General features: G+C 41.3%; 1 protein-coding gene across 1 annotated transcript in view; it reads left to right on the top strand.

The window, feature by feature from the left end:
- The window catches only part of fbn2b (fibrillin 2b), a 65266-nt gene that overhangs the window by 31937 nt on the left and 19184 nt on the right, over nucleotides 1-14145 (top strand). Inside the window, exons 8-20 of the mRNA XM_040128610.1 lie at nucleotides 184-309; nucleotides 5044-5169; nucleotides 8983-9135; nucleotides 10288-10524; nucleotides 10700-10843; nucleotides 11149-11268; nucleotides 11440-11565; nucleotides 11650-11772; nucleotides 12630-12905; nucleotides 13041-13094; nucleotides 13197-13322; nucleotides 13563-13688; nucleotides 13953-14072. Coding sequence (XP_039984544.1) covers nucleotides 184-309; nucleotides 5044-5169; nucleotides 8983-9135; nucleotides 10288-10524; nucleotides 10700-10843; nucleotides 11149-11268; nucleotides 11440-11565; nucleotides 11650-11772; nucleotides 12630-12905; nucleotides 13041-13094; nucleotides 13197-13322; nucleotides 13563-13688; nucleotides 13953-14072 — 1857 coding nt within the window. The remainder of the gene's footprint in view (nucleotides 1-183; nucleotides 310-5043; nucleotides 5170-8982; nucleotides 9136-10287; nucleotides 10525-10699; nucleotides 10844-11148; nucleotides 11269-11439; nucleotides 11566-11649; nucleotides 11773-12629; nucleotides 12906-13040; nucleotides 13095-13196; nucleotides 13323-13562; nucleotides 13689-13952; nucleotides 14073-14145) is intronic.

Raw genomic sequence — 14145 nt, 5'->3', positions numbered from 1 at the left:
CCATAGTTAACTGATTCAATATATACTGCATATTTTTTTGAAGTTTTTGGTGTATTACAAACATCGGCTCCTGCATCTCATAAACCAATGCTCTACTGATGCCAGTAATTACTACAACTTTTTTTCTTGTCTGCTTTTTGTCTCTTTTCACCATTTTCTGGGCCTTTCCCTTCCCTCTCTTAGATGTGGACGAGTGCCAGGCAGTGCCAGGTCTGTGCGCCGGAGGTAACTGCATCAACACCGTGGGATCTTATGAATGTAAATGCCCCGCCGGTCACCGTCAGAGTGAAACCAGCCACAAATGTGAAGGTGAGTCTGTTCTAAAAAGGACTCCAAGTAGTAGTACAGTAGTAATCGATTTAACACCAAGAAATGTCCAGCAGTTAAGAAAGAAACATTCATAATGAGTACCAAAGGTATTATGGTCACCATATTAAAAATGCATGGCAGATCAGCATCACCCAAATCAATAAACTGACCATGAGGACCATCTTTGATGTGCTGCCATTACTGTCTAAACTGCCAGATGGTGAGTGACAGGGTGATATTAATAAGGTATATAAAGCAGTGGAGTGTGAGCTGACTTTCAAATACATACTTCTGGTAAGAAAGAGGCACCAGAGCGCTGGATTAAGCACAGAAACAGTTACAAGTCCCCATTATGGTAAACATCTGCTGTAATACGGTGTCCTTGAGCAAGATACTTTTTTCCTGCTCTGCTGTAGATCTGAAGCCAATCTCTCACATTCTTATAGAGAAGGAAGAAGCAGTGGTTAAAGCAGTGAAAGCAAGTGACTCACAGATTCCCTAGGACAAACTACGATGAACAAAATGATCTTTTCTGTTTTTGAAGCTACAAACTTAATTATTAAGTAAGGTAATGATTTTGAATTTGATTTTGAATTGAGAAAGTATTGCGAATTATATCAACTTTACTTGAAAACAGAGAACTTGAGTATGTTGTTGCCAATTCCAAAAAATTAACTGGAACTTAGATTTTCGTTGAGTTAATGGTGAGTCAGTCATGGACAGTGCACTTCATGATAGCTGTGGGTTTGCTCGGATCAGTTAACAGATCTCTTAGGGCTTCTAAAAAGTGACAACATGTTCAGAGTTAAAGAAGTCTGGACATGTGCATGTAAATGCACACATGCAGATGTAAGCACATGCACACACAGCAGAGTGGATTCACATTACAATGTGTTGATTGGATGGAATTTAAACAATGCCCAGGCTAAACAGTCTTAGCCAGACAGGGTGTGTCTCTCTTGGACTGAAGCCGATGTGTTCTTAGTCTTCAGGGAGGATTACAGAAAGCTCTTAAGCTGTTGCACTGGCTATCGTGTTGTATCAGCGTATGAATTATTATCTAAATTCTCCTTTTATTAGCTTGTAGATTGACCAAGAGCTGCACCAGGAAAAATACAAGTATTATTCGCTGGAAACTGGAGTTTCAACCTTCAGATTCATGATAAACAATTACTGTAGCACCCTCAAAAAGTGATTTATGTCTCAGTGAAAGAAGGGAGGAAACAGAGAAGCTGACTTCACTAATTCACCAGAATCCAGGTTTCAGTTGTGGTTTTGGGTGAACGCCACCTCAGTTCAGGACTTACTTTAAGGAGGGAATGAGTGCTTCCAGAGATTCTGGCCACTGCTCATAGAGATTTGGGTGTGGATGTTGTAGCCACATTCTAGCTGGTCATACGGCACAGAGTGGGCTGAGCAGTTATACGACACAAGACTCAAGGATACTCTGAGACAAGCTAGAAACACAGGTTACAGGACTTTCTCAGGATTAGAACGTAGTACAACCTTTCTACCCCCTCCCTGGTCACCGAATTTTGCTGGTTACATTACTTTGCCTTATTGAACAAAGAGCTTCTCTGATGATTATGTGATGATTGACGACATAGAGGGAGAGATTTGTACCTTAAATTACACGCAGTCTATCTCTTTCCACCACTAAATATACAGTATTATCTTTATTTTCTTCAGCGAAGGTAATCGTGGTCACAACAGGACTAGAGATGTGACTAATTATTGTTTTCATCCATGATTAATCTCCCAGATACTTTCAAATGAATTGTTTAATCTATAGAATGTCAGAACAAGTGACTAATGTAATTTACAATTTCTCATAATCAAGGATGAGACTTGACATTTTCGTTTTGCCTGAAAAACAATTATATGAACCAAGTGAAAGCAGCTAATCTGCCCATTTTAGAAAATGGAACAAGCAGAAGTTTGAAGTTTATACTTGATAAACTAAGTGGACTATTTACTCCAATAAAATTGATGTTGATTTACTAACAGACTGATCCTGTCAGCATAGAACAAGACAGTGCGACTCTTAAGCTAAAACAGCAAGTTTCTTAATATACTTTCTCCATGTCAAATGTTAAATATGCTGGTAATTAATGCTATTAAATATTATACAAGTATCAACACACATATAAAAATGTATTGATGTGACAAGGAATGACAATTTGAGTAGGTTTTTAGGTTCACTACTTGTGCCCTGCGCCATTTGGTGTTTGGCGCAGAAGAGAGCACTGTCGGGAAAAGGCCCATACGTGGCCTGAAACTGTATCATTTGTTTTAGCTGAACTTATAAGGTGAAATGATATTGGCAAACCACTTTGATTACTTTTACATTGTTCAATTCAGGAAATAGATCTTAAAAATTATGCGAAGCCCTTGCATTGACATTTTTTTTTTTTTTTTCTCTCCAGTAGATTTCAGCTTCTGTACCAATTTGTCGATTTTAGGATTTATTGCCCTGTTTGTTCTTTTGACCCATGCAGAGGGAAAAGAAAAAGAGTTCAGTGTTTGTAAAGCTTGTAAAAACAAAAGAACAGTTGTGATGTGTATCTAAAGTCATGGATCTGCAGGAAACCCATATTTAGTGAAATCTCGCAAACAATCAGCACAGGCCCTCTGGGGAAGCTTTTTATTGAAATGCCCTTCAAGCTAATGCACAAATAGCCTCACTGAGAGATTTCACAGTGAAATAAGTGAGGTTTTGGAGCAGTTAAGATAAAGTGCAGTTAAGATGTCATGGGTGTCTGATCATTTTTGGGCACAACAAGGCCCCTGGTTTTATGGCAGGCTTTTAGTTCAGACTGTGCTTAACAGTCTCTCCTTCTCCCCCTTCTCTTCCTCCTCTTTCTGCTTTTGGTGCTCCTCCTTCCATTTTCCTTTCATAAATACAGTCCTTTGGCTGAAAACCAGCTGTTAGCGCTGAACAAAGAAACACTTACAGCATCTGGGAGACTTTCTCATTACACACACAGACCTCCTCGTTGCTCTGACACTCGCGTATTCTCACGCACTCAAGCTGTACAAATACACACACAGACAGTTTCACACATCAGAGTTTAGATTAGATGAAAAATTGGATCTAAAATTACACACATACATTATCTTAAGTTTTTCACATATTGATGAGTGTTATAAGTGTGTGCACACAGTTACACACACATTGCAAATGTGATGGTTACGTCATAGACATTTATCCAGGTGACAAACATTTCCCTTCACACACAGTCAGTCCCACAGCGCCACGTCTGTGTGGTGTGTAATGTCTGGCGTGCTGTTGTCACTGCTGACACAAGGTTTATTTGGCTGGGCTTTTACAGCCTCACCTAGGCCTTCTGCCACTGCTGTCAGACACAAGTCAGCAGGGGAAGAACAGCCTCTTAGCTTCCCACGGCAGGCGTTAGTACACACGTCCACACTATAACGCAGACACATACATGCAGAACGACACACAAGGATGTAAGTTACACACTCTTTACTACTAGAAAGACAAACAGTAACACACCCTTTGCTTTTCCAACTAAACCCAAAGGGCGCGCGCACAGTACCGCATGCACCACGTCTGCACTTATTCTGTAATTATGCCCCGCAGTGGGGCAGTAATTACATATGCGTATAAATAAGTGTGACACATCATAAAAACCCAATACCTTCTGGAACTTCACTTTGGGTTCCCCCAAGCAATGAGGCCCCCTTACACTGAATAATACAACGTAAAGCCATCATAAAGTGTACCGCACCGAAGGTGGGCCCTGCCAAGTACAGTGCCCAGGTACTCCCACATATCGTAGACCTTTCTGAGTCAAACCATGGCATGTTTAAATCAAGCCATCTTATTCACTTGATCCTGTTCTGGTGTTCAGTTCCTTCTAGTATGGACACTAATTTCAAATTGGTTAGAATTTGCAGATTTGAAGGAATTGTAGATACCACATTTGCACAGATAATCACTTAACAATAAGTGCTGATATGATACCTCAGGTTTTTCTACAACGTACAAGCTCAAACTACTCAAATGTTAAATGTTGTGCAATCATATAACAATTTTGGCTAAGTAAAATACTGTCTTAAATTGGCAAAATAATTATTTAAATCAGTAGATCTCTAGTCAAAGAATGAGTAAAGAAGACTGCAAATCTGACAATGCATTCAATCCCAGCTTTCAATACTTGACAGGTTTTGATACTTGGTACTAAAGGGTTAGTTTATTTGGTTATTTTGTAAATACCCCCTACAATGCAGTTTAAATGTCTTTTTTGTTTTTATTATATGTAATTTGATTAATTATAGTGTTGTGAGAGAGGTTAACTGGACATAATAAATTTGAACAGTTTTAGCATCAGTTTCCCTAGTGAGGATCATAAATTGGACAGTGCTAATGTTTTTTTTCCCTCACTGAGCACTTAACACTATCAGCTTGCTCCTGTCATTTACATGTCATTGCTCATGAGCTGAGTTTTAGCCTGAACAGAACGCACCATAAGTGAAGTAATCCCACTTTGGTAGACTGCAGATCCATTTGGTTTGTTTAATTTTCCCCTAAGGGAGAAACTGTTGCTCCAGTGCAATAAACCTTTACTGCAGTGTGCTACTGCATCTTTCCAAACAAAGAAAATTTGAACAATGAAACAATTTTTGGAGCTGGCGTCAGACGTAATTACTCCACAGATGTGTCCCTTGATGTGATGAACGGTATTTCTGATGTAACTGTGTATGTTTCAGATGTTGATGAATGCAGCACTATCCCTGGTGTGTGCGATGGGGGAGAATGCACCAACACTGCTGGTAGCTACGTCTGCACCTGTCCACGGGGCTACATCTCCAGCACAGATGGGTCCAGATGTGTGGGTGAGTCTCACACACATTACCGGCCTTTCTCCCTCTCATTTGTGCATTTCCTCACCCCCCATGGCTAGCTAAAAACTTCACATCTGGCCGGTAACTTCCCTCCCTCCATCACTGTTTCCTGTGAGTGGAGTTCTGATGAGTCAAGCTGGCCTGCAGACCTGTGGTCACCAAGTACAGACAAACACACCTGCACGCACTGTTTGGCCATGACAACACTGATCTACTGTAATGCTAGTGCTCCCCTGACTCATTCACACACACACTGACACAAATACAGTGCATACCTAACTGACATTTACCATAAAACACCACCAGGTGTTAATGTATTCCTGAAATCCTCACCCCTCATGCCAGCCACAATGAAACACAACTAGGTGTTGATATATCATTTCAAGATTCAGCCCCAAAACAGACCGTTCAGGGGCTATCTGTTTCACCCAATCGGCATCAGAGGCCCAGCTCAACTCTCCTCCAGTAAAAGCTCTTGTAGCAAAATAAAATCACTGGATTGGTGTGACTGAAAATACATATTTCCCCTAAGTTCCATTTCATTACACATTTTATTCTCTGTTTAAGTTATTTTCTAGATGTAATACAACCGGTCCTCGATCATCTGTAGAAAATAATGAGCAGCTCTGTTTTTTTTTTAATGGAAAAAGTGCGAGAGGAAATGGGTGGAGAATATTTGAATTACCAGTTTCCAATTCCCAGACTCACATGTGCCCACACGTGCACATACATAAACAGGGTGGAGGCTGATCTCACAGGTAGTATGTGAGTTTGCCTTTAAGCTTTCTAGCCTTCAAGGTAACAGGCTCATGATGTTGTTTAGTGGGAAATCAAAGAGGACGCAGAGGAAAGAGGAAAACAAAAGATGGAATCACTAACCCCAACAAGTCAGAACCAATACAGTCTAATTGGCCAAAAGTATATGGACACCCCACACATTACACCCCTATGTGGGGTGAGGGGATGAAAAGGTGTTGGAAGATGCAAACTATTCAGATTATTTGGATTTTGTTTTCCTAAACAAACGTGCGGAGCATTGGAAAGAGGAGTGAAAGATCAGGATCATCAGAAATAAAGTAGTGGGTGGCAGCCTGGTGTTCCTCTGTTGGTAAGAAAGTGAATCGCACATTGACACAGTGGTCCGGTCACCCAAACTCAAAGGTTCTCCATCTGTCTGTCTTTATGCGTGTCTGTATTTTTCTTTTTTCTCCCTCTCCACTGTCATCCCCTTTCTTCTTTCTTCTTCTCCCTGAAGTGATATATCATTTTTTCCTCTGCATTTCTCACTTTCTCACTCTGTAGAAAGCTTTTCTGTAGATCACACCAAAGCTCATTCCCTCAGCTAACATTTCAGTGATTTAGAGTAGAAAGTATCTCTGTTTACTCTGGAACTGTGTGCATTTCTATCCGTCTCCTCCTTTTTTTTTTTTTTTACCTGTTTATCTCCAAAACTGAAGCATTCTTGTACTCTCATCCTCTTTATCTAACTTACCATTTCCTCTTGGACCTTTTTTTTTCACACAGCCCCTGACATCTCTTTATTTTCTGACATTTCTTTTAGACATCTTTAGTTGTGGTTTCCAGTTGCTCTTCTGCAGCCTGCTGAAGGGAAAGAGAAAAAAGAGAGAGCAAATAAAACAGGTGCCAAACAAAACCCCCGTATATCCTTCCTCTGTCTCTGTCCTTCTTCCAAAATGGACTAGAGTGGAAGGAGACAGAGGCCGAGATAAGTAAACCCAAACAAAACCAGACTAGACCGGGTCAAGTCCAAACCATCTCTTGGATATTCCAGACCAGTGCTCCAAAGTTACAGTTACACACAGACCTGGGCTTGGAAAAACAGACCTAATAAACTGTTTGTTTCCTATTCACGTGACTGATAAATTTCCCATAATGTCTGATCTCTCCGTGTTTTTGTGGTCAGAACATAGAGTAAGTTGTTTGTATAGGGCTGATTTCTTACTCAAGTCCCCTCATGTTTTAGTTGTAGGGTGTAGGTGTCTGGTCTACAAGCTATACTATGTAACACTAGGTGTATTGCCCTGTGTGTTGTGGGATGCACTGTACCATGCTGAAGTAGGCCAGTGGGAGCTGTTGGGGGGCTTGACAGTAACCGGAGCCTAATGCCCTGTCACATGGTGGAAGCTTGAAAAACACAGAAGACCTGTCCAGTTAGTCAGTCTGTAAAAACACCTCGCCAAATGAAAGCATATGCTTGTGTGGTGTAGCAATACAAAACCACAGTCTGGATCCAATTTAAGTCATCATCATCCTCATCAGCAACCCCCCCCCCATCTGCTCTCCAGCTCGGTTATTCCTATGGGTTGTTTTTGGGTTGCATTTACGTGTACTTTTGTACATTTATGCGTTTATGTATGCATTTGTACAAGCATATGTGTGTGTGCCTGTGGATATGTAAGGGAGTGCATATGTGCCTGTGTAAGAGCGAGTAAATGTGTGTGTGTACTGTACTCTCTGTGCTCCCAGACACAGCACAGCCCCTCATGTTCTATCTAATTGGCAAGAATTGCTCCACATGGAACTGATTAATTCCAGACTGCTGGCTCATTAGTGAGTTAATCGACTTGTGCTCCAACCCCCCCCCCCTTCCTTTTTGTCCCACTTTTTGTTTCTGTAGATGCACTTAAAATTCTCTTTCACATACAGTATGTTGTCCACTTTCTAAAATAATATACATCCATTCTCTCACTCTCACTCAGTCTTTTTCTTTCTCTTGGTATTTTTCTTGTCTCCCACTCCATTTACTCCTTACACACACTCTTTGAACCCCAGGCCCCTCTCTTGCCCCGCTGACCCTGACCTGGCAAACTGTAACAAATAAGACCCCTTTTTGGAGGCCCTTCAGATGCCTGCAGTTAGTCAAGACCCCAGGCAACCTTTCCCACTGCTAGCCCATAAAGACGCTTCCTCCAGAGCCACCATGAAGAGGGCAGGGCAGCCTTCTAACTTAAAGCACAAGTGATTCGAGAGGGGATATTACCTGTAACCTTTTCCAAAGTATAATACAGTGTTAGCTGTCTAAAAATCACTAATATTGTTACCCGAAGTCCCGCATTTACAGAGAAACTTCATACCAGGCTGAAAAGAAGTGTTTCACTGAACTCTTTGGTTGAAAGTTTCAAATCTGCTGCACCACACATGTCAATGATGTCATAGTGTACTGACACACCCTTGAGTCCACTCAAACGTGACTGCAGCAGGGTGCAAAGTTAAACCACTGGAGGTCAGTGAAAACAACATTTTCAGTCTGTTAAGTTGCTTTTTAAGATTTTGTTCAGGTGACAGTGTAGCAAATCTACCTATCCAATCTAAATAACAGACTACAATAATAAAATAATTGTTTTCTTGGTGTTAACTTATTTTTGTATTAAATTATCATACTTTACCTGTCATGATGTTTTATGTTTTGGTGTAGCGAATCTATATATACTAGTGTTTATGAGTTTTAATTCATATTGTGATATTTTCCAGGTCTGCTGACTTATTTGTATGCTCATACTTGCATACAGTAAAAGAAGATTTACGACTTTAACGACTGTATTACACTGTTTCATCCTTAACTTTTAACTGTAACGTTGTTGTCCCTGAGGGGATATTTGTCATATAGCCATTGAAAGCAGGGAACACTCACAGACTTGAACATAGAATACATAATAAACCTAAAACATACATCAGCCATGTGTAGTTTTCTTATTTGCCTTTATTTATCATCACCTTTTAAGTTTTAAGATTCGTTGCTTGTCCAGTCCTCTCATTCTGTCCATGTGTCTCCTCCTCTTTCAGACCAGCGTGTGGGCACCTGTTTCTCTGCTCTGGCCAATGGCCGCTGTGCTGCGGAGCTGAGTGGTCAGTACACCAAGATGCAGTGTTGCTGTGACACAGGGCGCTGCTGGGCTTTGGGACTGATCCCTGAGATGTGCCCAGTCAGGGGTTCTGGTAAGTACACACGAAAACAAGATACTCAGGACAGAAGATGCATGCAAATCCCATGTTTCAGTTGTTGACAACCAAGCACAGACCTCCCAACATCTGTGTTGTTGCAAACAAAGGGTTGGATATGAGTATAAAATTGGGACAGAACATCCATCACCTTCTTCCTATGCCGACAAAAAACTGGCGGTCCCAACAACAGATTGTCTATGATTTGGCATGAGCAGAGGCAGTAAATAAAACCACAACAGCGTAAATGGTTCACAAGCCACATGAATATCACACAGTAATGTTAAAATACAGAGAGAGGCTGCTTTGAGTTTGTGTGTGTGCATATGACAAGAAAGGCCTGATGAGCATGATGTCATGAGCAGAAACCAAACATAGAAAGACGGAAAAGATTTGTGTGAGGATAATGACCCATCATCTATTCAGTCAAGCTGAAATTCAGAAAACGTCTTCTGCGTGAGACAGTGCGATCCATAACTGATCTGTTACAGAATGTTCTGTCTCTTTTACTGGCACTGTAAAAATAAGTGGGGAGTGTGGGTGTGTTTGATTTATCCTGACTGTTAAACTAAGTGCAAAACATACATACAAACAAACATACTATACATGGACATTGCACATATATAGACACATACATACACAAAAACACATGCATAGTGTTCCTACACACTTATATAATTCATACGTACTGACATACAGTAACTACATGCCAAGTAGAGCAGAACAGATCATTATGTGAAAACGTTTTTCTCTTATTACTTGGTCAGGCTTTGCTCCAGTCAAAGCATATCTGAAACCAGTAAAACTCAAAGCAGACCGTCAGCTTTGTAACCAACTTCAGCAAAAGAATATCAAGATTTACAGCAAAGTGCAATGGCCTTTGTGAAATCTGGAGTTCCAGGAAACAGAGAGCACAGGTAGCGTACATATACTGTAGGACTTCCAGTGTTTAGGCTGATCTGAAGTACTTTTGAGTCTGAATTACAGTTATAATCCACATAAACTGTTTAAACATAAGATCTTTCTTGGCACAACTTGAGAGCTGATAAATATGTTTTACCTCAGTTTCATCTGGCTGCTAACAAATGAAAGATAACCATCAGCAGTAGTAGGTTGACTTGTTCCCTGTGATCTCTGTTCCTCTTGTAGATGAGTTCCGGCGTCTGTGTATTGTGGGTGTTCCCCAGGGACACGGTCTCCCGCATGGTTACCCAAACGGACATTTCCTCAACAATGGCAACGGTTTCAACTATGGTCACAAGTTCCCCAGTGTACCTAATGGCAATGGTAACGGAGGCATCGGTGGCAACGGTGGAGGAAGCTTCGGAGGGAACGGTGGGAGCTTTGGAGGCAATGGAGGAGGTCTTCTGACCCACCAAAACATAGGTGAGTCTTTCTGTGGATCTTATTAAGTCTGCTAAATGAAACTAGACAAAAGGGTTCATTTCTGGAGTTGGAAACTTTAAGCATTTAACTCCTTGATCTGGATAAGTTGTATTTCTGCGTTGTATTGATATTTGTCTGCTGTCTTGTGGTAATCCCTCTGTGTGTGTATTCTCAGGCACTGTTTCTGTGAACGACTCCATTGATGTATGCAAACATTTTACCAACCTCTGTCTTAATGGACGCTGCATTCCCACACCCACAAGCTACCGCTGTGAATGCAACATGGGCTACAGACAGGATGTTCGTGGGGAGTGTATCGGTAAGAAACATGCTCAGACACACTGTATATTTTTAAGAGTACATGTAATGTTGTTCAGTTCTTACTAATCTCTCTGGGCCCTATAGGCACACACAGTGACTATGTGACAGTGGCACAGTTAATAGTATGCACTGCACTGCCATCTTGTGCCAATTTAGGGAACTTAATACAAGTGTAGGTTGATGCTTGCAGTAGAAATCTGCTACGATGTGAATTGAGTTCTATGAGTTAGATATTTAAACCCATTCACTCTGACAGTCAGGATAGGTCATGGTTTTTTGATTATTTTATGTTTCTCTCTCCAGATGTGGATGAGTGTGTGAGTAATCCATGTATCAATGGAGACTGTGTCAACACACCTGGATCATACCACTGCAAGTGCCATGAGGGCTACCAGGGAACGCCTACCAAACAAGCCTGTATTGGTATGTCTGACTTTTGACCTGTTTTACTGTAATCACGATTTTTCTTTAATATTAATATGGTATGCACATATCACAAAATTGGTTTAAAAATATTTAAATAAAGCTTTGGCGCACATTTTTATGATTTGTGTTTAGAAGACAATTAATTAAGCCTTGCTCTCCTCTCTTTAGATATTGACGAGTGTATTGTGAATGGAGTGATGTGTCGCAATGGCCGCTGTGTCAACACGGAGGGAAGCTTTCAGTGTATCTGCAATGCTGGCTTTGAGCTCACTCCTGATGGAAAAAACTGCATTGGTAAGCATCCAGCACAAAAACAGGTTGAACTTTGCATAAACCTTCACCTTCACAAACCTAATTCCCATTCTCTTGCCCCTCCAGATCACGATGAATGTGCAACCACTAACATGTGTCTCAATGGCATGTGTATCAATGAGGACGGCAGCTTTAAGTGTATCTGCAAGCCTGGCTTTGCACTAGCGCCTAACGGACGCTACTGTACTGGTATGTATGAGTTATAGAGTACAAACACAGACCTCAGAACTTGGGCCAGAGTCAAACAGACTGCTTCAAAACAATAATGACAGATGTGGTGCTCTATGAAATACCACAGATCCCATTTTGAACCCATTTGCGTGAAGTTTCGTTTCAGAAGTCAGGCTTTTTGAAACATCCCCAAGGTGCTATTAGGCACAGTGCAGAAAAAAATAGATACAGTAGATTAATTTATGAGTCTCTGTGGAGAGATTTTGTCTGGAAGCTTCAAGAGTAGCTGTCATTCCATTGCGGTCTCACCATAACACGGACAGCACAGGTGCATATCCCAAACACAACACATGTCAATCTAAATAATGCTAACTCCTCATGACCTGATTCTCCATTACGCACTGTTTGATTTCTGTGTCGTCTTTTCATAAACTGTATGTTTCATTTTTAAAAATAGAGCATTAAAAATTAATACACAGAAGACAATTTACAGATGGACTAATCTTAAGGGAGAAATTTCATTTATGACTCTTATTCTGAAAACGTGAGCCGTGAACATTACAAACGTTAATTTGTAATGTTGCTTATGAGTTAGCTGTGAGATCAGTGAAAATATAACTCAATGAAAACACTGATTTAAATAACCAAACATGGTTGAAATGTGGTTTTATAGACAATTTCTTGTATCTATTGCATATTAAACAACTGGAATAATAAAAAACTCCTCATCTCCTTTGCATATTTACTTCCCCAAGTAATTTGGAATAATAATTCTCCTTCAGTTTACTAATTTAATTCGACAATTCTGTAAACACAGCTTCCTTAGCTCATAAACTAACACGTGATGTATTAATAATCTGCCCTCTCTTCATCAGACATTGATGAGTGTCAGACACCTGGTATTTGTATGAACGGCCGCTGCATTAACTCTGAGGGCTCCTTCCGCTGCGAGTGCCCACCAGGCCTGGCTATTGATGTAGATGGGAGAGTGTGTGTGGACACACACATGAGGACCACCTGCTACGGTGCCATAAAGATGGGCACATGCTCACGTCCGTTCCCTGGTGCAGTGACCAAGTCTGAGTGCTGCTGTGCCAATCCTGAACATGGCTTTGGAGAGCCTTGCCAACCCTGTCCCTCCAGAAACTCAGGTAACATCTTTGATTTGCTTTTGACTGTTTATTTCAGTTCTTGAAAATCTTTGTTATTGGGATACTTTGTTAAAGTTTAAAATCAGAAAAAATGTATGTCCAGCTCATCTAATGTGTTTTCTTCTTAACTTTCAGCTGAGTTCCAGGCTGTGTGCAGCAGTGGCATTGGCATCACAACTGATGGCAGAGGTGAGTATGTTGCTCATGAGTGTGAATTTTCCCACAGTGTTGCTAGAAGCACTCATATCAGTATTTATCAACATGTGCTGGATAATACCTCTCTTCCCCCAGACATCAATGAGTGTGCTCTGGACCCGGACATTTGTCAGAACGGCATTTGTGAGAACCTGAGAGGAAGCTACCGCTGTATCTGTAACATCGGCTATGAATCCGACACCAGTGGCAAGAACTGTGTCGGTGAGTCAGAGTGGAATGGAGTGTGTTCTCTATGTGCCTCTTTGTTAATACTGTCTCAGTAATGTTCATTATACAGCAGCAAATTTGCTAACATTAGCTTTACTTTAGCCACTATAAGCTACTGTTCATACCAGACCAAATAACGCAGTCACAGCAAAAGCCCTGAGGATATTGAATAGATCAAGTGTGCTCTCTTTAGTAAGCAACAAACAACGATCATGTTGACCTCTCTCCCTCCAGACATCAATGAGTGTCTGGTGAACCGTCTGCTCTGTGACAATGGGCTCTGCAGAAACACTCCTGGCTCCTACACCTGCTCCTGTCCTAAAGGATTTGTCTTCAAACCTGACTCAGAGACGTGCGAAGGTGAGCACGCGCACACATTCTCTCTGACACACAAACACACTCACGTGTTTGCTCTGCTTCCCATCCATGTGTTCTGTCATCTTTACCAACAATCCAGGTCATTATAAGGTGACATTATCACCAGATGTACTGCATTTAGCTCCAAGTAAACTCATGGAAAGAGGACACACACATTGTGTCTTTAGCTGCCAAGTGGTGATGATGATCCATTTGAATCAGCCTCTTAGCCCTAGGACCTCAGGTTTTTGTTTGCACGCGTTTCAGATATCAACGAATGCGAATCCAGCCCGTGCATCAATGGAGCGTGTCGTAACGTGGCTGGGTCCTTCAACTGCGAATGCACCCATGGCAGCAAGCTAGACTCCACCAACACCATCTGTGTGGGTAAGACATCCGTCCTCCCAAATGCCTGACCCAAATTAGAGCAGCACCACAGGGTGGTGAATGCATACTGAGA

The sequence above is a fragment of the Xiphias gladius genome, chromosome 6 (genome assembly GCF_016859285.1).
Source record: "Xiphias gladius isolate SHS-SW01 ecotype Sanya breed wild chromosome 6, ASM1685928v1, whole genome shotgun sequence".
Lineage (NCBI taxonomy): Eukaryota > Metazoa > Chordata > Actinopteri > Istiophoriformes > Xiphiidae > Xiphias > Xiphias gladius.
Note: the sequence above shows the minus strand (reverse complement) of the source record. Positions and strands in the feature narration are given on the sequence as shown.